The 22,456-nt window shown below is 44.2% G+C and overlaps 5 protein-coding genes across 5 annotated transcripts; 4 read left to right on the top strand and 1 right to left on the bottom strand.

The window, feature by feature from the left end:
• Nucleotides 1-138: 138 nt before the first annotated feature.
• Nucleotides 139-2,212, top strand: LOC136426990 (uncharacterized). The gene is made up of 4 exons (XM_066415710.1): nucleotides 139-464; nucleotides 1,003-1,385; nucleotides 1,714-1,852; nucleotides 2,187-2,212. The coding sequence occupies exons 1-4, from the start codon at nucleotides 257-259 to the stop codon at nucleotides 2,210-2,212; spliced, it is 756 nt and encodes a 251-aa protein (XP_066271807.1). The 5' UTR covers nucleotides 139-256.
• Nucleotides 2,213-2,338: 126 nt separating this feature from the next.
• Nucleotides 2,339-6,947, top strand: LOC136428730 (perlucin-like). Its single transcript, XM_066418447.1, has 5 exons — nucleotides 2,339-2,487; nucleotides 2,852-2,951; nucleotides 4,788-4,923; nucleotides 5,458-5,598; nucleotides 6,567-6,947. The coding sequence occupies exons 1-5, from the start codon at nucleotides 2,354-2,356 to the stop codon at nucleotides 6,674-6,676; spliced, it is 621 nt and encodes a 206-aa protein (XP_066274544.1). The 5' UTR covers nucleotides 2,339-2,353; the 3' UTR covers nucleotides 6,677-6,947.
• A 388-nt stretch (nucleotides 6,948-7,335) lies between these two features.
• Nucleotides 7,336-13,987, top strand: LOC136428729 (uncharacterized). The gene is made up of 10 exons (XM_066418446.1): nucleotides 7,336-7,732; nucleotides 8,112-8,300; nucleotides 8,807-8,976; nucleotides 9,297-9,414; nucleotides 9,932-10,108; nucleotides 10,654-10,854; nucleotides 11,255-11,512; nucleotides 11,838-12,011; nucleotides 12,546-12,758; nucleotides 13,239-13,987. Exons 1-10 carry the CDS (start codon nucleotides 7,687-7,689, stop codon nucleotides 13,463-13,465), a joined length of 1,773 nt encoding a protein of 590 aa, XP_066274543.1. The 5' UTR covers nucleotides 7,336-7,686; the 3' UTR covers nucleotides 13,466-13,987.
• A 474-nt stretch (nucleotides 13,988-14,461) lies between these two features.
• LOC136426761 (QRFP-like peptide receptor) lies at nucleotides 14,462-16,010 on the top strand. The gene has a single exon (XM_066415493.1). It carries the CDS (start codon nucleotides 14,510-14,512, stop codon nucleotides 15,656-15,658), a length of 1,149 nt encoding a protein of 382 aa, XP_066271590.1. The 5' UTR covers nucleotides 14,462-14,509; the 3' UTR covers nucleotides 15,659-16,010.
• Nucleotides 16,011-16,099: 89 nt separating this feature from the next.
• On the bottom strand, nucleotides 16,100-22,186 carry LOC136428726 (trypsin-3-like). The gene is made up of 6 exons (XM_066418444.1): nucleotides 22,083-22,186; nucleotides 20,385-20,571; nucleotides 19,597-19,694; nucleotides 18,628-18,795; nucleotides 17,295-17,437; nucleotides 16,100-16,375 (listed from the first exon to the last, which is right to left on the bottom strand). Exons 1-6 carry the CDS (start codon nucleotides 22,120-22,122, stop codon nucleotides 16,199-16,201), a joined length of 813 nt encoding a protein of 270 aa, XP_066274541.1. The 5' UTR covers nucleotides 22,123-22,186; the 3' UTR covers nucleotides 16,100-16,198.
• Between the last annotated feature and the right edge of the window lie 270 nt (nucleotides 22,187-22,456).

The following is a 22,456-nucleotide window of genomic DNA, read 5'->3' as shown; positions in this document are numbered from 1 at the left end:
CAAATTTTAGTCTGACTCCGTAAACCTTGTTCACTCGAGCCAGCCGTTCAGTTGTTCTCTAAAACTCGATTAGATACACATCCTATCCCAATTCACCTGTTCCAGGTGGTCAGTAGACGCCTGCTGAGTGCATGTACCATGTACCACGTTCTTCAGTTCAGTTGCCACAGTCTAGCGAGCAGGCCCTCAGCAGAGGGGACAACAGTCATAGCGTGTGTGAGTTTTCTTTTAGGCCTAGGTGTCAGCACCGTTAAAAATGTTTCTCCTCTTGCGTCTGGCGTTGGCACTCGTTGTCACATCGCGAGCGTGCGAGGCGGCGGCGCTGGGTGTGTCTGGGCCCGAGGGAGAAGGCGGGGTGGCACCGGAGGACCTGGCTGTGATACGGGAACTGGAGGAACTGAACGAGAAGATACACATGGCTGAGAAATTCACCAACCCTGAACACCAGCCACAAGCGAGGGTCGGTAAGTATGCAATTAAAACCAAAAGGTCAAACAAATGTCTTTAGTGTGAATATGTAGATTGCCTCTTTTCGAAGACAGAGACTCACTTATCATGCCCCTGTGATTTAATGATTGTTGTTCTCCGCTGTGGAAACAAAACGTTGAACAGATTAAGTCTCAACTGAATTCGTTGGAAAGGGCTGCACAGAAGAATGCGAAGTGATAACAGAAATGTTGAATTGGCATTCAGAATTGCGTCGTTTAAGCATGGCAAGAATTCAGGAGACAAACGTTACAGGTAGATTATCATCATATGAATGGATGTCATTTCTTTGTTCGAATGATTTACATATCATTGACATATTAATGTAAGAGGAAATGTTCGCGGTGGTTCTATGTTCGCAGTTTTCGCGGTGACCTTCACCGTGACCTTAAAGCCACCGCGTACATTTTTGTTCTGTCTTCTGCAGTCTTATCTCATTGTTTCTACCTCACCACGAAATTAAATCACAGCGAACATGTCCACCTTTACAGTATTTGTTTTTCGTATATCCTCTAGTGCCACTTGATAGTGTGCCTGAAGAAGAGGAATTTGGTAGAGAGGAATATTATGAATCATCCGACGACGCTACTGAAATCCCCCTTGTGGAAACCACTGCTTCATCTTCCTCTGTGGCAGTGAATGCGTCAGTTGCTGACAACGAGGTGACGTCACCACCACTGACGACACTACCACTGACGACACTACCACTGACGTCACCACCAACCGGGACTACATCTGCTGACTTGACCTTGTTGGAGTCGATTTCTACTGTATTGTCAACGGTCACGTCAAATACAACATCCGTACCGTCCTCGTCAAGCATCTCTGCGTCAGTGACGTCCAACACGACACATGTACCGTCAACATCAAATATCTCTACAGTCTCCGCACCACCAGAGGTACGTGGTACTATGTTTGTTGGCAATTCATTAACTATAAGGAGGTTCACGGATGCACGCAGGTGCAAGGTTAAAGGTGAAGGCCATTGGCAGTTCTCGTCTCGACCATACTTCACATATACGGCTGTAAATGCCTCCGTCGATCGGCTTGCATAACAATGCCCATGCGTATTTTGTTTGTTCCATGAGCCTTCACCTTTGACCTTGCGCATGCGTGCGTAGAATCGTGAACTACCCTCTTGTCACTAGTTGGTGCGCAGCATGATTATTGACCATGCATTCTAACCTAACTACGCATCATATCCTTTTTCCATTTCTTTATTTACAGATTGGAAATGACATCGACAACGCACAATCCACGGGGCAGGGCACTGAGAGCAACATCATAAATCCAGCACGACCCGAAGAACAGAGACCATCAAACAACATAGCATTTGGGGAATTCAAGGCAAATTTTAACAATGTCGGTAGGTGTCGCTGTCATCTTGCATGGTTGGTCGCTAAATCTAACAGAAGGAAGCCATTAAGCCCATTCGTAGATTCGAGTACGCATGTGCAGTGTCAAAGATGAAGGCCACTGGCTTGTAAAAAATTCTCGTCTCGACATTGTCTCTATTGGTATAGCAATGCCCAGTCGGGTTTTGTTTACGTCTGAGGGGCCTTCACCTTTGACACTGCACATGCGTACTCGAATCTACGAATGGACTTATTCCTCGACAATGGTTGTCACGTGCAACACTCCCAAAACCGGACGGGCATTTTAAAAGCTCTTGAATTATACGTATGATTGGCACATTGTAGATGCTCTGCAGCAAGACTGTAACTGAATACTTGAGAATTAAATGATCTAAAAGTAGTCTACCTTTATACAGTCGTGTCAATCAACCCCTGTCAATAATTCTCGTATGTACATGTATAATAAGGAGACCATATCAAGTAACAAGTATATAAGTAACGTGTATGATTCTATGGCATATCACTATCAAGTTGGCCCAGTAGATGTGGACAGGCTGCACTCGGAACCCCCTGGTCATCACCCTCCACACGACGTCCCTGAACAGCTGTCAGGAGGGGACTTCCTGTGTCCGGACCACTACTACAGGTGAGATGTCATCGCTGTCGAAGTACAGTCCATGTCTCCATGGCCCACACGAGCCACGCGCTTTATGTTACAGATGTACAAGCAGCAATGACGAAGAAGAAAATCTGCTGATGTTCAAAGAAGAAGAAGAACTTTATTGCGCGACAATTGTAGCTGGTACAATGTATGGCAACTAATGTACATGAGAATTGAACTATTGCTAATTGTTGACAGATATTAGTCGCAATGTTTCACTGTGATCGCGAACGTAGCGTGGCCGGCTACATCGCAGATGTTGCTGGTGCTAAATGTTAAGCTTTTCATCAATGGAGAGCAACTTTATTTTCCAGCATTGAGTAATTGAACTTTTGACTTTGTTGTTTAGGCTCGGCCGAACATGTTACCGTACTTCAGACCAGCAACTAAGCTTTTTCGGAGCGACCCAGGACTGTCGGGCTGAGAACGGTGATCTCGCCATTATAAAGGTACTGCATATTCACACTGCCTATCAGCAACTTTCTCCAAGTTCGCGTTTGAAAGGCATGTAGCATAATTCCTGTCTACACTGTAACGTCACACATAGTATGGAAACCAGTTACCTTTTGCTATTATCTTTGACATATTCATATGAAGATCGTATACATAGTCTGCGAATCTTCCAGAAAATTGGCATGTCCACTTTAAGCCCCCCTCTCACTGGACCCGCGGCACGCTGGCTGCGTCCTAAACTGGGTTTGTGTTACCCCTGACTTTATAATGGGAATATCATTCAAAACGTACAAGTATGACCAAAAGACAACAAAATACACAAAGCTTAAAAATATTCGTTTTTTATCTTCGCCGAGTACTTGTACTCGGAGAGGATTATGTTTTCGGTTGAAAAATCTGTTGGGTGGGTCTGAATGTATGTCAGGAGCATAACTCAAGAAAACTTCAATGAATCTTTATGATTTTTGGTAGGTGTGTAGTGGTTGTGTAAAGGAAGGTCAAGTTCGAAAATGGTTTATCTTGCGTCTTTCAATAGTACTGCAGCGGACTTAGCATTTTTTTTTGTATGCAGGCAAAAAAAGGGACGGAAACGTTGATGGATCTTCATGCTTTTTTGCAGGTGTGTAGATGTTGTGAAAACGGAGGTCAAGTTCAAAAATGGTTCTCCTGGCACTTTTCGTCGGTACTGCAGCGGGCTTTGTGTGGATGTGAATTTTCTTGTGGACCACATAACTCAAGAAGCTGTTGATGGATCCTTATGATATTTAGTGGATGGGTAGGATTTACCGAAAGGAAGGTCAAGTTCGATAATGGGCCTTCTAGCGGGTACCAAAGGTACTGCAGCAGAGCTTCAAAATTTAGGGGCATATTTTTTGAAAGTGCTATGGTCATGATTTTTGTGTGGTAGATAGTTCATGCCACAGAAAGTAAGTTCTGTAAATTTTGGCCCCCTAGCGGCTTGTTAAGAACCGCAGTGGGTGTTTTTGTTTTGACATTTGGACATGAATAACTTGAGAATGGGTCGACAGATCGTTGTGATGTTTGGTATGTAGAGAGCTCGGATGGTGCTTTACATAATCAATGACTAATTATGCAAATAAGGAGCTAATTTGCATAATTAGTCAGGAAAGTTTGTTAACCCACTGCCTTTCAATGGGACATGGGACAGTGTCAGGTCATGTAAACAGATAGCCTTGCATAAACGTACATGTAGGTCAAATAAATAAACTATTCTCCAAGCAGAGGTGTGGGTCCTGCTGGTTTTTGACGCGTTCAGTTTAAGCATTTTTGTTCAACACGGTTGGCGACATAACGAAATAGGGACAAAATAGAAAGCCTGACTAGAAACACCTAAAAACATGCCAGATTTATTCTATTCATATGTATTGACTGTACTATTTCATCATCACTTTCAACTTTCAACACTGCCATATCGAACCTTTGTGGCCCATATAATATCAACATACTCATATTTTTTCATGACCAGTTATAACATATATCAGCACACTCTACACATATACTAGTCCTGTACCACCAAATGATTTTTAACCCTATCTTAACTGGACTCATTCACCCAATCATAACGTCCAAATGGTATGGTGCATGATCAAATTTGCAGGGGGTGATAGGCACGTAAATATAAATCACTTTCCATAATAAGCCTTGATTATTTGGCGAAGATAATGTGTTTGTGGAACTCTAGTTTGTGGATGAAATCCGTTGAGTACTTTGTAACTAGCACTCGATCGGCCGCAGCGACGCCGCCAGCATGCCGCGGGTCCAGTGAGAGGGGGCTTTAGATAGCAGAACTAACGACGTGTTATAATCCGCAGGATCCGCCAACCCACCGCTTCCTGATCGAGCTGATCCAGCAGACATACCGAGTAGGCGATTTGCACTACTGGATCGGGCTGTCCGACATGCTGCGTGAGGGGACCTTCGTGTGGTCGGACGGGATCCCGTTGGAAGGTGCCGTCATGCATTCTTCAAGCGGAGGTTTCGGTCGGAGGGGGGGGGGGTGCTAGTAGTGGCTGCCGTAAGAAATCGCTGTCGCTAATAGCCCCCCGACCAAAACATCCGCTTGGAGAATGACCGTAATGATTAACTTCTGTACCTGTTCTCTATGTATACACTTATGATCTAGGGTACATAAGCACGGACAGACTTGAGTAATGTTTGTACTGTGGATCTACGATACAGGTCCAGAAACTGTACAAACTGATACATGCCCATGATTGTTAAATTCAGCAATCTCTGAACATGCATGTCAGCTGTGCTGATTCTTATTGAAAGAACATTCACCGCGGACGTGTCGTAGTTTCAGAGGGAAAATTTCATAAAGACACATTTGGCCTATAGGTGGTGAGGCCTGCCTAGAAAAGCTGCAAATTGCAGAGTATCAGCTGTTGGAGAATGTACTATATCCATGTATATGACAAACGTAGATCAGACGACAACCCCCTTTATATGTATGTAACAACTCTCTTCTACCTTTTTGAACAGGGACCACCTTTTGGGCCATTGGGCAGCCCAACAACATTGGAGCCGGCCAACACTGTGTGTACATGTACCCATCGTACGACTACGAGTGGGTGGATGGGGAATGTTCAGATCAACATTACTACATCTGCCAACAGCCTGCCGGTAAGTAGATTTGTCTGGGGTTTGTTTGTTTGTTTGTTATCTCCATGAAAAATGGAGATATTGTTTTCGGTGCGTCTGTGTGTGTCTTTGTTTGTCTGTCTGTCTGTCTGTCTGTTTGTTTGCTTGTGTTTCCGGACTACTCTAGTCGGCATAACTCAAGAGCCTCTTGATGGATTACGATTATATTTGGTATGTGGGCGGGTGTTGGAAAGCGGAACGTCAGGGTCTATTTTGGGCCGACTGGTATGTGACCTTGGTACTGCAGCAGAACTTCCGTTTTCGTATCTTTTGACCTGGACGTGCTATGGTCTTGATTTTTGGATGGCTAATAGCTTGTGATGCAATAAAGAAGTGGTGTGGGTTTGGGCCCCCCTAGCAGTTTGCCTTGGAACTGCAGGGGCGTTATCGTGAAAATATTCTAAGGAGAATAACTGAACAAAGGAAAACGGATTTCCATGATATTTAGCATACAAGTAACTTAGACAGAGATGTACACATTGAGGTGCAAATTATGCTATTTTGACGTAATTTGCAAAGCTAATAAGGAAAATCTATATTTGCAGTGTTTTCCATACTATGACTCAAATACATGTAACGTTTGTAGTTTATGGAAAGTGGATCATCAAGAGATACCAATCATGCAAATAAATTCCTAATTTGCATAATCAATGCAAAACATCATATCTCATCTAATTGGAAAATTATAGGACTGTCAATACGATACTAAGTATGCAGGTAGCTTAGACAGAGATATACATAATGAAGTGCAAATTATGCATTTGCATGAATAGAATTGTTCATGGAGATATGCGGTCGTGGAACTCTTGTTTGTTTAGTTTTGAAAGTAGTCCATTTAGCCATACAGGAATCGGCCTACGGTAGTGTGGTATCTATAGAACCTTCCAGTTCTCAGTAGATGTATTGTTGTTGACGTTGTTGTTGTTGTTGTTGTTGTTGTCTTTCTGCAGTTAACTCCTTGGACCAGATACTGTACTCACACCTGTTCGACATCGGTATCAGCGCCTTGGGGGAGACCCCCGAAGGTCCTCATGTCGCACAACCAACCCCTTCGGACTGAGAGTGAAACGAAGCGTCACCTCGTGACTTGGATAGGATCTCGCTTGAAACATGCACCTCCGATGCTGATACTTAAAGATGGGGGTCTTTGAGCTCAGCAAAGTGCTAAAGACATTAATGATCGTGACAGTACTGTCATAACCAGAACATGACGCTTTCTGGGGCAAACGTTACCAATATAAAATTCGTCATCGTTTCGAATCGATAGAGTTGATATATTTATTTTGTCGTTATGATGACTGACAAAGACAATAAAGATATTGTGCATCAAATACGCTTTTGTTATGGTCGTGTATGAGTTTAGAGATGAAGTTGCTTAGACACCAAATACACTACTGGTCTACCAACGTCATCAGTACGTAGTTAGATGCTATAGTCCTAGCTATAAGTTGAAAGACACAATACAATGGATGTTTACAGAAATGTGGACAGGGACAAAGAAGAGAGGAAAGACAGACAAGAATCAGGGCTGTTAATGAGCAACCGAACTTTGAAAACAGTTGCCGGTCAGTTTACCGGCTCAAAAATCGAACGACCAGTACTAGTGAGGAAGCTTGGACCGGCGCCGTCCGCAAAGAAAACAGACGGCATCTGTCTTCCTACGTAACGTTAACATCCGATGAAAGAAAAGGACACGTTCCAAAATCGATCGTGTATACCTTGTTACATTATACACAACCAGCTGTCGCTTTCGCTTGTAAAACGCGGACCTGCCTTCACAAAGAAAAGCTACAAGTGGAAAGGACTTTACGTTAAGCAACAGCTGCTGCTAACACGGAAATATATAGCTAACACTATAGAAAGAATCGATTCCATTCATTGATCAAGGTCTGTCTCACTCCTGTTGAATACTCCGTGGCCAGGCCAGATGGCGGATGAATACATGTGATAACATAACCCCGACAGGACAGAAATTCCAATGATATATGATCATGAGCTTTATCGATAACTAAACTCGATTGTAGCTGTTACACAGTGGCCGCACATCTCAGTAACCACCAAGGAGCTAGGATGTCCATCGCCGTCTGCCTGCTTTTTCTCTTGACATTTGTTAAAGGTAAACTTGAAGACATTGCTTTGTTCCATTTCTTTGTTCGATCAATTTCCTTAAACGACAATGTACTTACATTTTCCTAATCCTAGCATTATCGTGTCTGATGTTGAATTGCACACATTCTATATATGGGATTTCCGAAAGATGATGCATTCATTGTACTGATGATCTTAGCGTAAGTTTTGCACCAACGTTAACTAAATCCATAGTAGTCAGTATAACAAAGCTGAGCTGCACAAGTCCTTTTGCCGGCATTCGGTTTTTTGTTGTTGTTTTTTTGGGCCATTCACTCGCGAAAAGAATGCGTTTTACTGGAAGCCTGTTGTTACGTTATGCGCACTATTACAATAAAGGTCTTTCATTCATTCATTATCTTCTACAGATCTCGACGCCCGCCCTGAAAAATGTGCCAGTCCGTTCGTCTATGAGAACGCGGTGTTTTTCGGCTGCACGACCCTGGGCGGTACCGATCCGTGGTGCGCTCTCACGCCGATCTACCAAAAGGGACTGTGGAAGTACTGCGACGATGATGACATTTTCGACGAGCGTTCCACAAAAGTAGAAACCAAAGGTAATAACTTTTTTGTGATTTTGGGAAGTACCATCCCACTAGAAACAAAGTTGTTACAAATCGTGACTTGGCTAATTGAGGATGTCAAAGTGCATACCAACATCTCGACTTCATTTGACATACAATTCTTTGAACTGGGTCTATCGGGGTAGAGATTGGAATCTGTCGGAATCGCCGATTCTGCCAGTAGAGATCCCAATGGAAGTCTCCGTCGACACCAACGTACATAAACGACAAAACCTACGCAATGCACTTAAAGGGACATGAATCGAATTTTGATGGTTTGTATTATCTTTAAGAGAAAATGTTTCAATTTACAGACTCCGATCGTAATTTGTACCACATACAAAATCGCGTTTTCGAGTGACCGAGAGAGTGCATTTAGAGATTTTAGACTTATGGCAGTTACAGGCAGTTAGTAATGGCCTTATGACAGTTGGTATAGCCAAAGAAATTGATAATTTTGAGCTGGTACGAGAATTGTGTACGGGTGTCTATGTATGCAGATTGTGGTAGGATGGGGTGCTGCTCCTTCCCGTTCGAGTACAGAGGCACACTGTACGACGAGTGTAAGCAGACGTTCGGCATGCGGCCGTGGTGCTCATTGGACAGGATCTACAAGGGCGGTTGGAAGTTCTGCAAAGCCAAAGACAACAAAATGGCGGAGGACTATAAGGTAAACAATACATTATATACACACTGTAGATTGTTACATTGTCTCGCAATATCAAGTGCCCAACAGGGCAACCTGAGTATATACTTTTTCATACTTCATCAAATTTTACCTATGCCTTCCCTCAATTAATGGAGTAGTCGAAAAGACATCAGATACAAGTAAGCATCAGCTGGTCATGATATTGTTGACTGTGGAAAGTTCGAAACAATAGCATCTAGTTTTTCTTGAAACTTCGACGCACCGGTATGGGTATGATAAGGCATATAGAGCATGAAATACTTTTCGTCTTCCTTCAACGGGAACTGATCTTTGCACGACAGAGAGAGAAAGCAGCAAGGGAGATGCAGATTGAACGGGTAGGTCGGAAGGCTCTGGAGCAGAAGGAGAGAGTGACGGAAACGGAAGATCAGCAAGAGGAGGACACCAGTATTCCCAAAGGTACAAACCTGTACGAGACAACATAACGTTAGGTCATGTCGAGAACAAAACCTCATTGGTCATATGCCAGGGGGACTAGCCTCCATAGCAGGCTCTCTGGGCCTTTGGGAGGGGGGGGGGGGCTTTTGCTGATGACTCTCTTTTTGTACTGGGTCGTTCGTGCAGCCAGCCCGTAACCATTAGGCCCGGGCCAAAAGTGTATCATAAGCCCCCACAAAAGGCCCAGAAAGTCTGCTATGGAGGCTAAAGGGGGACCTTGTTTTGACGTCGTTACAAGTGAGGAAATTAACACAGCAACTCTATTATTTGGTATAGCACGTAGCACGAATTGAAATCACTTGTTCACTGTGTAATAGGGTGGCGAGTAGTACAGTCTCCTGACTCCCGCGGATCGAATCCGGGTCAGCCAGCGCACAAACCTAACGCACTCACCACTAGGCTAAAAGGTCCGGACCATTTAGACTGGTCAGCAAGTGGCGCTTGAACCACACTGTTACAACTGTTGCCTTGTATTCAGAGATACCGACACTTGGAGGGACCGCCAACGGTGCTCAGTGCGCTTTGCCGTTCACCTACTATGGTAAGACCTACAACAACTGCACCACGTTACGGAGCAAGCAGCCGTGGTGCTCAACAACTGAGAAATACATTGGGCGGTGGGGACTGTGTGTCTTCATTACGGGGGAGCAGAAAGGTATATTTCTTGCAAAGACCGTTTTCGTTTGTTAACTAATAGAAATGTCCATACCATTAGATCAAATTAGTTGTATACTTATTTTCAAACTGAAACAAGACTCTTACTGTGTCATGAAATGTACGTCTACGTACTGGGTTCATACACAATATTCCGTGATCTTAAGCAGGGTGAATGTATGAAGAAAAACAGTTGTACGAGCTAAGTAGCAATATCAAGTGAATATTGTACGGTACGCAAATTATGTAGCCTCCACCGGGCCTTCCTACGGGCGTATGGATTGTATAATTCTGCAAAAAAAGGGAATAAATGGCCAGGAGAGTCAGTCCACGGTAAGGTCAATGCAAATGAAACCGCCTGTAAATGAAACCATCTAGTGGCCAAACTTCCCTGGCAAATATTCTCCCGATAGCCGACGTAGTTAGTCCGGTAGAGACTACAAATCATATGCGTGTAACACTGGATGAAGATCCGAATGGCCGAACAAGCACTCGAAGTAAAATAAAGGCTTTGACTTGACTTGACTTGAAGTTGATGGTTTTCAGGGAAGGTCGTGTACACCACTGGCGGCACGGCGATAGAGGGTAGCCGCTGCCACTTCCCGTTCCTGTACCGTGGTCGAGTCTACACGGACTGCACCAGCACCCTGCACGGCACACCCTGGTGCTCGACTGACGAGAAGTACAAGGGATACTGGGGGGAGTGTGTGCCCGATGTCGACAACATCGTGGACAACAGTATGACTGGTAGGTACATGTAACATGTAGGTAGCCTGGAATCCAAACCTATCATAGCTCCCGAGTCTCCACCTAACCTATGATAGGTTTGGATTCCAGACTAACGTGAAGACTGATGATTACAGCAGGGGTATACATTGAGGGCTACAGACAAAGGCATTTAGCCCAGAAATTAGACTATCTCTGTATCATGTAAAATATTGATGTACATCGGATGGTAGGGCTGCATTGGCGTTGTGCGGGTCAGGATGTAGCCTGTGTTACACAAGATTCTCGCTGCCACGGGCTAATTCTAGGGGGCGGGGGTCAGTCGGGTGGGCCGCTAAGAGCGCGATTTAGTCAGGCTGTGTACATGATGTATCAATATTCAATGATTCTTTTTTTGTTGTAATTTGCTGTCATTTCGTAGAGTCACCGATAGAAGAAGCGTCGGAGTGCGTTATTCCTTTCATCTACAACGGGGTGGTGTACTACGGCTGCACTTCGCTGAACGCGGACTACGCGTGGTGCTCTCTCACCGAGAAGTACTTCGGCCAGTGGAAGATGTGCACGGGCGACGAGCTCAAAATCCAGCAGCCTGAACCGACCACAGAACTTATGCCAACACGCCCTGATACTACCATCCCCAAAACGGTACAGCCTGAAACGGATCCCCCAAAAGGGGAAGGTAAATAATCTCCTGTTGCTTGTTAACTCCTCGAATAAACGAATGCTTGTTGATCTGATTTGAATCAGTATTGCGGGTCGCTTGTAAACAGCCATCGCATTGACATCAGTCCTCGGTCGCAAGGTAGAGATACTGACTCCATGTTTCGAATGATATATTTGACGTGTCTCGAGTGACAAGAGACGCCGCTTTAATATGGAAATAGAGCTAGCTTTGCTGAGTAATTTCCTCATTGATCATGGATATGCACAAACATAGTAAGCCTGAGACGCCAGGTAAGACCGCCATCCCTTCGTACAATTTACCGACTATCGTTCAAACTCAGTGATTCCGACCTTTGGGGGGACCGGAAGACAGGCTCCATGTGCCTTGCCGTTTACGTACGGTGGAAAGACGTACTACAGCTGTACCACAGACGACTTCAGTACCCTGTGGTGCTCCACCACGGAACAGTACCAGGGTAGCTGGGGGCAATGTCTGCTGCCAGTTAAAATGACAGGTAAACTTCCATACGGTGTCAAGCCAGATTTTTGCCCCTGCCAAATATTTGCTCCGACACTTTATAGGGTTTATTGGAGGAACTTAATCGATACGTTGTAGGATCTTGTAGGGCTCCTGAAAAAAGTGGTCTTAGGTCCCAATGACCCAGTGACTTTCTCTAACCCAACTAAAACTAACCCTAACTTCTACCTTAAACCTCTAAATCCACGCATGCGCACTACCAAAACGGAGCAAGAATTTGGCGGGGCAGAAATTTGGCCCGACACCTGTATGTGGGAGTTTTCTTCGCTTGCCATCCCTATTTTCCCCTGTAACTTTGTCGTCTTATTTTGCATTATCAGTTTATTTTGCATTTGTTTTGCATGTTTCTAAGCTGTAAAGTAAAAACTAGTGATACGAAAAGGTATCTATTCTAGTCTTGTGAAATGCTTGCATGCTTAGCTCTTATTTCTTTGCTTCATGTATTTTTGTTTCCTTATAAGGCGCTTGTTTTAAACATAAACCGCTTGCTTTTGATTTTGCAAACGGCAAGTCTTCACCACCGGCGGATCCGCTGGCGGCGCCCCCTGCGCACTGCCTTTTGTCTACAAGGGCAAAGAGTACTCTAGCTGTACTACTGACCATTGGTCCCAGCCATGGTGCTCCACAACGACCCACTACACTGGTATGTGGGGACGATGTCTGCCAGTATCCGCCACAGGCCCGCCTACGCCCAGCTATACGTCACCCTCTTCATTGACAGATGGTGTGTGTGAAAAGTCTTAATTTTGTTTCCATGTGTCTTCTTTTTTTTCGGTGTCATTGACTGATTTTCAGTCTATTGAGAGACAAACAAACCGTCGCTGTGGTCGTGGACAGGTACTACATTCATGAGAGGATAGCTTGATACCCTTCCATTGATAACCATTGGGATTAGTGTAAACAATTGCCTCCGTGCGCCAATATTAATGTTGACAGTATCTAGGTACGTTTAAACAACTGTGGTGGGTTCTGCTATTGTAGACTGCAGCATCACGGAGAGTGGACCGCATGGGTCACAATGTGCCATCGATGACCACAATACGGCATTACTCAGATGCGACCAGGGAATCGAAGATCAATCGGCTTATTGATTAACTTAATAGCATATACGTTTGAGAATCTTACTACTAGAAGTTTATCCGATTGGATGACTGTACATATTCTGTAGGAACAGTTTCTTGATAACATATTTGTTGTCTGTTAGATGAAGAGACCACGACAGAAGCGCCTCCTACCGACCACCTGCTTGCCTCAGTCCCCGTCAAAAGCACAAAGCATTGTAAGGAGGCGTGTAAGAACTACCAGGGGGACCGGTGCGACTATGTGAACGTCGGGCCGAGGAAGCGAGTTGGCGGGACCGTCATGTGTGAGCTCTGGGCCGGCAGGGCGAAGAAACGCGTGGGTTTTACGATGCACAGGGTCAGGTATTAAGGGAGGAAGACAGGAATAAGCGGCTTCATAGTTCCTAGTGCGCATGAGCGTACTGTGTTGGTAATGTGTCAAAGGTGAAGGCCCGTGAGACATAAACAGAACACGACTAGAGAAGAACTGTTCTGGGGCCTTAATATCCACAATGCACCTTGCTGAGATGCGCACTAGGAAACATGAACCCGCTTATCGATGCATGATCTGAGAACAGGCATTTCTAGTCGCATCCATCCCGCCTGTCAGATTACATCCGTATTCAGAATACCTGCAGGCTTCACACGTGGCTGGTAACTGTCGGAACGCCACCATATCTGTGCCTCCCTTAAATCGACAACACAGTGATGAATTTGTCGCAGCTGCGCAACAAAATATGGAGTAAATTGATTGTTGTTTTTAGTTATCTATCATCTGACAGAGTGTGCCCAACAGATAACACATGAAAACTATCGTGCCGTACGTAACATGTGACGCATGCATCTCAGTAGTCAGAACAGTTAACTCTGTCAATAAACACCATCTAAACGGTTGAGTGGTCATGGTGACTTTTATGAGTTGGGTGATATTGTGTTGATTCGTTAGACACAGATGGTGAGTCCAAGATGCAGTGATATACTTATCAAATACCGTACATGCCTAATAATGATGAGCAGTTATCGTGATTTATTATCTCAAATTTTTCATCACCAGCCCATAAATGAGCTCTCCCATAAGGATATAAGTGGGACCTCGAGCATAGATGAAAATAATCATGCATACATATGTCATACGATAAGGACAGATAAAGTTACATGTGTGAATATAAGGTATGGCGCACGCATTTGGGTATATCGCGTGGTATATCATCTGGCGATCATAACAGCCCCGACGCTTCCCACGGCCATATTGTGGCCTTCGAAGCGCCATCATCGTCTACCGAGACAGAAAGACATGTTCTTTCGAATCGTCCACGTGAGAACATCTGCGGAAAACATCGATCAGTCTACAGAACGCTCTTGGATGCCGGACTGAGTTGTGTCAGTGTTTCTCCAATAGTCCCACCTGTATACAATGGCGCCAAGTGCTAACATGTCGGCAGAAGAGATCGACCGACTGAGAGAGCTCGAGGGCGTTCTCTACACTTACAACGAACCGATCAGTATCATCCTCCTGTTTCTGAATGCTGTGGTTTTCCTGACGGGACTTGCTGCCAATGTTTCAGTCCTACTGGCGATATTTCGACGCAGCCCTATGGACAGGGCAGCCAACGCGTTCATGGTCAACCTGTGCGTTTGTGACCTTCTTGTCATCAGTCTGTGCGTCCCTTTTAACGCCGGAATGGAAGTGTACCGCAGCTACGTGTACGGCCCGGTTCTGTGCAAGATCCTCCCCTACGTGCAGGCGGTGTCTGTGTGCACAAGCGTGCTCACTTTGACCGCGGTAAGCTTGGATCGTTACCTCGTCATATGCAACCCCCTCCGCGCCATGGCGTTTTCGCCTAGTTCGCGGGTAAAGATTGTAATTCCTTGTATCTGGGTAGCGTCCATGTTAATCATGCTTCCTCTAGCGATCTTCAGTGAGATTACTGAACAAACGTTTGAGTTTGAAGTTCATGTGGTGTTTTGCAAGGAGATGTGGCCCGGGGTGGAATGGAAAAGGGCATACGACGTGACGCTGTTCGTAGTACTTTTTGTTCTTCCATTCTCGTTTATGGCAGTAGCGTACATTACAATCGGTAAAACTTTGTGGCATCGCGCAGCAGTACTGTATGGAACGTCTGACGCCAGAAGAAACAATGATGTCGCTGTAACTAACATCTTAATGCGCAGAAGACGCGCTGTTAAAGTATTCGCAGCTTTGACAGTCATCTTTTCGTTCTCCTGGCTACCGTACTTTCTTCTAATCATTTGGTTTGACTTCTACGAGGAAGCAAGGAGAGAAAACGCTTTGACCGCAGCCGTTGTGCACCCCTTCCTTCTGTGTTTGGGACTCTCCAACTCAGCCACGAACGCTGTATGCTACCTCACTCTTGTGAAAAACTGTTGTGTCGGGAAATATAGCGAGCAGCTCTCTCGGCAATCGAGTCACAACCACAGGATGTCCTCGCGCACGCTACCCTCTCACACGAGGGAGGAGAAACTTGACTTTGACTCCGAAGTTCTCGAGATGGAAGAAACCCGTGCAGTACAGTCAGATGCTATAACTACATCGCAAAGTTAGCACATGTACATTATATTTCCAAGTGTAGGTGAACATAGTAATCCTTTGGTTTTGTAAAGGCTTAGTTTAATAATCAACTAATTTTGCTTGTGAAAGGGATGTCACTGTAGCTCAACTGATGCCAGCCTCACAGTTGAGATCCTGGTTCCAATTATTTGGTAACTGGGAGGCCCCGGTTCAGATCCTGGTACAGTACATCTCGGTTGGGGCTGCATCCGAATTTCAGAAGGGACGTAAAATGAGGGTCCCGTGTTCAAGCAGGTGCCTCGAGCACGTTTAAATGGAAGGGCTAGCAACCCTGTAAAAATATAAGCTGCTACAGTAACAGCAAATAAACCTTCTGACCTATGTGTCACTAGTCACTATCTAAACAAATATAGCTTCTATAAAAAAATAATGGTGATAATGTTGAGCTAAAAAAATAAAACACAACAAAACAAATATCGATAGCTACAACTTTATTTTTCAATGGATCATGAGGAGACTTGACAGGACAGGACGGCTCTGGTCCCCCTGGCGCTTAGTGATGGTGGCAACTCACTATGGCCTCCCGTTGCCATGGAAACTGGTCTGCCCACTGAGGTAACCGTTGATCCAGTTGGCGTAATTAGCGACCTTGGTGTAGACACCCGGGTAGCCTTCCTGAGCACAGCCGTAGCCCCAGCTCACTACGCCGTACACCGTGCCGGAACTCACCACGGGGCCGCCGCTGTCTCCCTACACACACACATGGGACAGTTGCTCGTCAGTACCGTACATAAGTAGTTTTCAAAATAAATTATTTTCATTAGCAGATAAAATTTCCTTGTCAGATTGGGTCATGTATATTTTTAAACATCATCAGGAACTGATTTTTGTCGCCTTTCGACTCCCCTACTATAACCTCTTCCAGCACTGATATCTGTCCAGAAACATTTGTTAGATGTTAGATGTTTCCATATCTATCTATATGAACTAAAAATTTGTATTTTAGCATGGTAAATGATATCAAATTTCTTTGGGTTGACCGCTGAAAAGAGACATAGAATTTTCGATCTGACATCTGAGTGATGAAAACGTTATAGAATCGGGAACACAACATTAAGATTCCTAGGCCTTATGCTTAGGTCCCAATTACGCCTGTGCCCGTGTAGTTCCGGCCGGGCCCCGAAGCCACAAATTTGTCCCGATGAACTGACGATTCTTTTTTTTTGGGGGGGGGGGGGGGACCTCCCGGTGCTCACGGCGTCTATTTGTTACTGGATCCCGCGTTGAATTTAAGTCCGCGTTAAAGTCATCGCGGGGCCCGGCCGGGCCTCAAAATAGCCCGGCAGCCTTAGGGTGTCACATATGGCCACGTAGGGGTCACGCCCAAAAGTGCAAAAACAAAACCAGCCCGTGAGCTCCCCGGGAGGGCCCATTTTTTCCAATTGGGTCCTAACTACTGTAAATGCAGAAATGTTCGCGGCGATTTAATTTCGCGTTTGAAGCAATATTTAATAGTTGCACTACGGTCACATAATGGACACAAAACAATAATAAGAAATGAGCAAATATATTCCGTAAATACAATATAGAATATTATATATCATTACATATTATTCACATAATTTCGAACATAAAACCACCGCGAACATTTCTGCATTTACAGTACTACCTGGCAGGAGTCCTTGCCGCCGCCCATGAGGCCGGCACAAAACATGTTGTCCGTTATCTCCCCGGCGTACGAACCCCCGCCGTTACACGTGGACGTGGAGATGACGGGCACGGTGACCTGGCGCAGCTCGTCCGGGTAGTTAGCTGGAAGTGGAATCAGTATAGGAGATAAGTGACAATGTCTCACATAAGAAGCTGTAGCCAAACAATCACAGTTCTGAGCGTTTGCTGTTCAGAGCTATTAACTGGCAGTACAACAAGCAACGGAGTATCAGCCATAATCTGTTACCTTAAAAACAGATGAGCTGAGATATCTACCCTGCAATGTTTCAGTGGGCTGAAACAAAAGGACGACTGCATTGTGAATATGCAGTGTGTTTGAAAATGTATATTTTTGTTTGAACCTTTGTTTATTCATGATAAGCTCAAATCGGCACGCAGGCCGCTTTTCATTGAGGTCATGAGGGAAGAGGTAAGTGTCAGATACAATATAACAGAGATACACAGTCATTTGAGTCCTAATAACTCTATCAACATATATCATAAGGCCATACTGACTGATTATATTGACGACATCCTCTGGGCACCAAGGAAACAAAAAAGTGGGCAAAAAAAGTTGTTTTCATTGTAAAATCTAAGTGGTCAGGACGTAGTGTACCAAACAACCATATTTTTTTTCTTTCACATCTTCTTCTTTTACTTCGTTCAGTCCTATCATTTACCACCAAGTCCCAATTAGCATAACTTGCACTTCATTATGTACATCTCTGTCCAAGCTACATGTACCTGCATACCAAATATCATGGAAATCCGTCGTTCCTTTGTTCAGTTATTCTCCTTAGAAGATTTTCACAATAATGCCCCTGCAGTTCTAGAGCAAGGTGCTAGGGAGCCCAAACCTACACCACTTCTTCATTACATCACAAGCTATCTGTCACCACAAAATCAAGACCACGTGCTGCACGTCCAGGTCAAAAGATGCAAAAAACGGAAGTTCTGATGCAGTACCAAGGTCACATACAAGGGGGCCCAAAATCGACCTTGACTTTCGGCTTCCCAACACCTGCCCACATATTAAATATCATAGTAATCCATCAAGAGGTTCTTGAGTTATGCTGACTACAGTAGTCCGGAAGCACAAACACACTCACACACACACACACACACACACACACACACACACACACACACACACACACACACACACACACACACACACACACACACACACACACACACACACACACACACACACACACACACACACAACTATATCTCCATTTTTGATGGAGTTAAACAGAGTCTAGTTGACATGGTCTAACAAATGTACTTACTTCCGCTTGTTAGAGTGTTTCCCCAGCCCGTGATGGTGACCCGGGTCCCGTCGGAGACATGCTGACCCTGTCCGGGCAGACAGGCCGGGCTGACCCGAGAGTTGATGATGACGGGAGAGCTGAGCTTGACGAGCATGATGTCGTTGTCAAGGGTGTGAGAGTTGTAGTCTAAACAAAGGAGATCAGCATAGCAGATACGTTAGTCTGAACGTGAATAATCACATGATTCGAAACAGTAACATGCATGTTAAAGATAAACGGACACGGTGCATACACCCGTTCGAATTCTTCTGCGGCAATAAAAGGATCAAGGGGTTTCGAGGGTCCATTTTTGAGGTCACATCGTTCATAATCTGCTGCAAAATGGCATTGGATACTAATATGGATGAAAAGCGTAAGAAGTGATGTGTTTTGGGTAAGAATTGATGAGTTGGGCTCGAACATTACTTCAATTTATGCTTCCGCGTTGAAATTAAAGTGAATCGCCCCTTTCCCCCCGACTGACTTTCGAACGATGCGTTCTGTGGGCCGTGTTGCTTTGCTAATCTCGTCGGGTTATTGTGAAAGTCCCAGTGTTAGGGTTTTCTTTATGATTAGTTTGATTATACATAAGAATTTTTCTTACCCACTTTATATTATCAGTCATTTTCTAGGCTAAACTTATGATCATTTAATTCCGCGTGATAATTGACGGGAAAATATTTCTCCCCCTAAAATTGGAAATTTTGAAGAAAGTGAAACTCGACTGTTCTATAACTAGAGGGCTAAGTTCTTATAGCTAGAAGGAGGTGCTTCATTTCTCATACCCAGCTTTTTTTTTGCTTCAGATCTACTTCCTCGAACAGGCTGTCGCTAGACTTAGGGGTTAGCTGCCACAAAGTGAAACCCAAAATAAAAATAAACTGGGGTGTGCCATGTTTGTGAGTACCTTAGACTGCGTATTTCCTTGAGTGTATACCGGAGTCCTACCTGGATGTTGTATAACTCGTTCTGCTTGTATCGCCTGTTCGGTCCCGTCGTTAGCAGATAAATTATGGTCTCCAGCAACAAGCGTCATTCTGCGGGCACTGCCGGGAACAAGAGAATAGCACGTTAACGTTAGGTATAATGACTATCCCATAGCTTGATGAGTTAATCAAAACCAGTCAATAATAGCTACATTACCAGGCTCTGATCTGAGTCAAGGTGTTTGTAGTCACACCGTTATGACGTCATTCAGCGTCCATAGCTCAGAAATAGGGGAATTAGTCATTTATCAACCCAGACAGACATTCCAGGTCAAAGGGTCAATGGAAGAGGCTGCTAATTCACGGGGAGCTATTGTTGTTTTTTGGTCTGTCTGTGTTTTCGCAGTTATATTACATTTCTAGTTTCCATATGCTAGTCACGTTCACCGTAGAGTAATGTTAATCAAAACCTCATTTGCATACTTATTGAATTACAATGAAACAAGACTCTTCAAGCTCTTACGTTGATGAAGGTTAGGTTATTTTGGGCGTATCTTCAAACTCGAATAACGTGACTGTAGCTTGACATGTTGTTGCTGGATTTCCAAAATTTAGTGATAGTAGTAATTTTACGTGACATATATGCATTCAGTGAGATTTCATGTAAACTAAACACGAATTTCGAGATGGCGCGATTTCTCTCCGAACCCTCGCGCTCGTTGGGAATGATTCTAACGATGAGTGATGGGAATGAATTATCCCCAATGAACTGTTTATGTGTGATAATCATAGTGATAACTACTAATGTACTTGATCTTGCAGTGAGCTGCGCTTAGGACCCATTCACTGTCGATGAGCGTCCCTCCACAGATTTGGTAACCGTTGTCCAGAAGAGCTACCATCCAAGGCCAGCTACCCGGGTTCGCCTCCGTGCCACCGATGATGCGGTCGACGTACTGCTTTGGAGCATAGTAGGACCGCCCGCACTGCTGCGACGCTGGGAAAACGGTAGTTTGCATACCCTCCCTCACACTTGTGCGTATATATGCATATCCGCATGAGTTCGTATTAACTTTTTTTGTTGTTTAGGCAAAGTTTGAGGCCAAAAAAAGTCATTTCTTTGGTTCTATAACCAGGCTGCACAAAGGTGGGTTAAAGTAGAAAACAACTTCTTCTTTACCTAACGCCAAATATTGCTAATACGCAAATCATGCACACATGAATATACGCACAAGTATGAGGGGGCCTCTCTTTAACATCGTCCGCAATATCGAGACAAATCCGACTGATGCAATAAATGCAGAATACAACACGGTGTGGAACAGACTATACTGCTGTCTTTTTACGTCATACCCATAGGGACACATGTCACATTTCAGTCTATTAAATATATAGGCGGTCCGCAGGACAAGGGTTTTAATGTGAAATGCGCAATAAGATATGTATTTCATTACGGCCAAGGTATGACATAAATGTATTTCTACAATAAAAATAAACACGTAGTATCTTTTGAACCTCTTTAATTCAACCTCGCAGACACGTGCAATCGTGTGTAATTCTGTCGTTTAAAACATGTAGTTCGTGAAAACACTTTCTTCTCAACTACCATTCAAGAGCAGCCGTACTACGGAAAAGTAGTTCCGATTTTGAATGACGTATTTCCAAATACCATTTCCCACCAAATTGACATATGTTATGCCCTTGACATTCTGATCACGTTAAACGAAGGGAGTAGAGCATTTCCATATAACATGTGCAAATGAGTTTCATACTTTGTATCTTGCTATACTTATCCCGTCTGATGTTACGAAACTATGTCATAACGTTATTTGTTACGAATTCGAAGGTATAGTATTACTCCGTCAATTATACGAAACAGTTCATAAGCTGCATGAAACTGAGCCGCCTCTCATAGAGCCTTATCTAACAAATTGCGCGAAAGTAATCCCAAAAGCCATTGGCTAGTTGGGCAGCCATGACTGTACGTCCTTCACATCTGAACTGGTAAAATAGAATACATAAAAAAAATATGAAAAGCTTAAAGAAAGAAAAGAGCAACAGACGTCACCGAAAGAATTCTTTCCTCGCTTCTGAGACAATAAATAACCCATTTGACGAGTACAATTTCCATAATCTCCAAGCAGATCCCGCAGGGGCTGGCTGGAGCTTCTCTGGCTGACTGGACCTTCTCTGGCTAGCATATACGATTTTCGCGCCCCACGTGGATCTGCTTGGAGATTACAATTTCCAAACTTCGGAAACTGTCGCACTCCTTCGTTTCCCGTCTGCTGTGCTCCGAGAATGTTATAATCAAGACACTCATACGTTCTGAGTCATTTCACCACAGTACATTCTGGAGACACTATGTTAACCTTGTTTTTAATAGGTAGTATAAGTTAGGTCATAGGAATATTGTATTTTTACGTGGTCTTTCTTCTCTGTATATTGAATTATATGGGCCAGGTGCCTGACATAAAGTTAAAATTAAGAATTGAAAATGGTACCTACCAGCGTAACAAACAAGAGCGAGGAAGACGAGGACGCGCATCGTGAGTCTGCGTCGGCAGATGAGTGAGTGAGTGAGCCCGTGTCATCCCCGTTTATTAGTATAAGGTGCAATTTCAACAACAGGTGGCACTTTCTCACTCACGTGCTAAATTGGTACGTTTGATGATAATGATAAGCGTTAGTAAAAAAAGGCATATCCTGCTCTATTCTAGAACCTCATATCAATTTGGGTAAATTTTTGATAGATCGGATTCAAAGCTGTACGCATTGTAGTAAGACAATTACAAAAGTATTAAAACCCCCCAAAAAAATATCTTTAGAATTGTGATAACTAATGGCTCACGGCCTTGCTGGCGGATGTGCGTTGGTCTGTA

The sequence above is a fragment of the Branchiostoma lanceolatum genome, chromosome 2, assembly GCF_035083965.1.
Source record: "Branchiostoma lanceolatum isolate klBraLanc5 chromosome 2, klBraLanc5.hap2, whole genome shotgun sequence".
NCBI lineage: Eukaryota > Metazoa > Chordata > Leptocardii > Amphioxiformes > Branchiostomatidae > Branchiostoma > Branchiostoma lanceolatum.
This window is presented reverse-complemented; position numbering and strand designations above follow the sequence as displayed.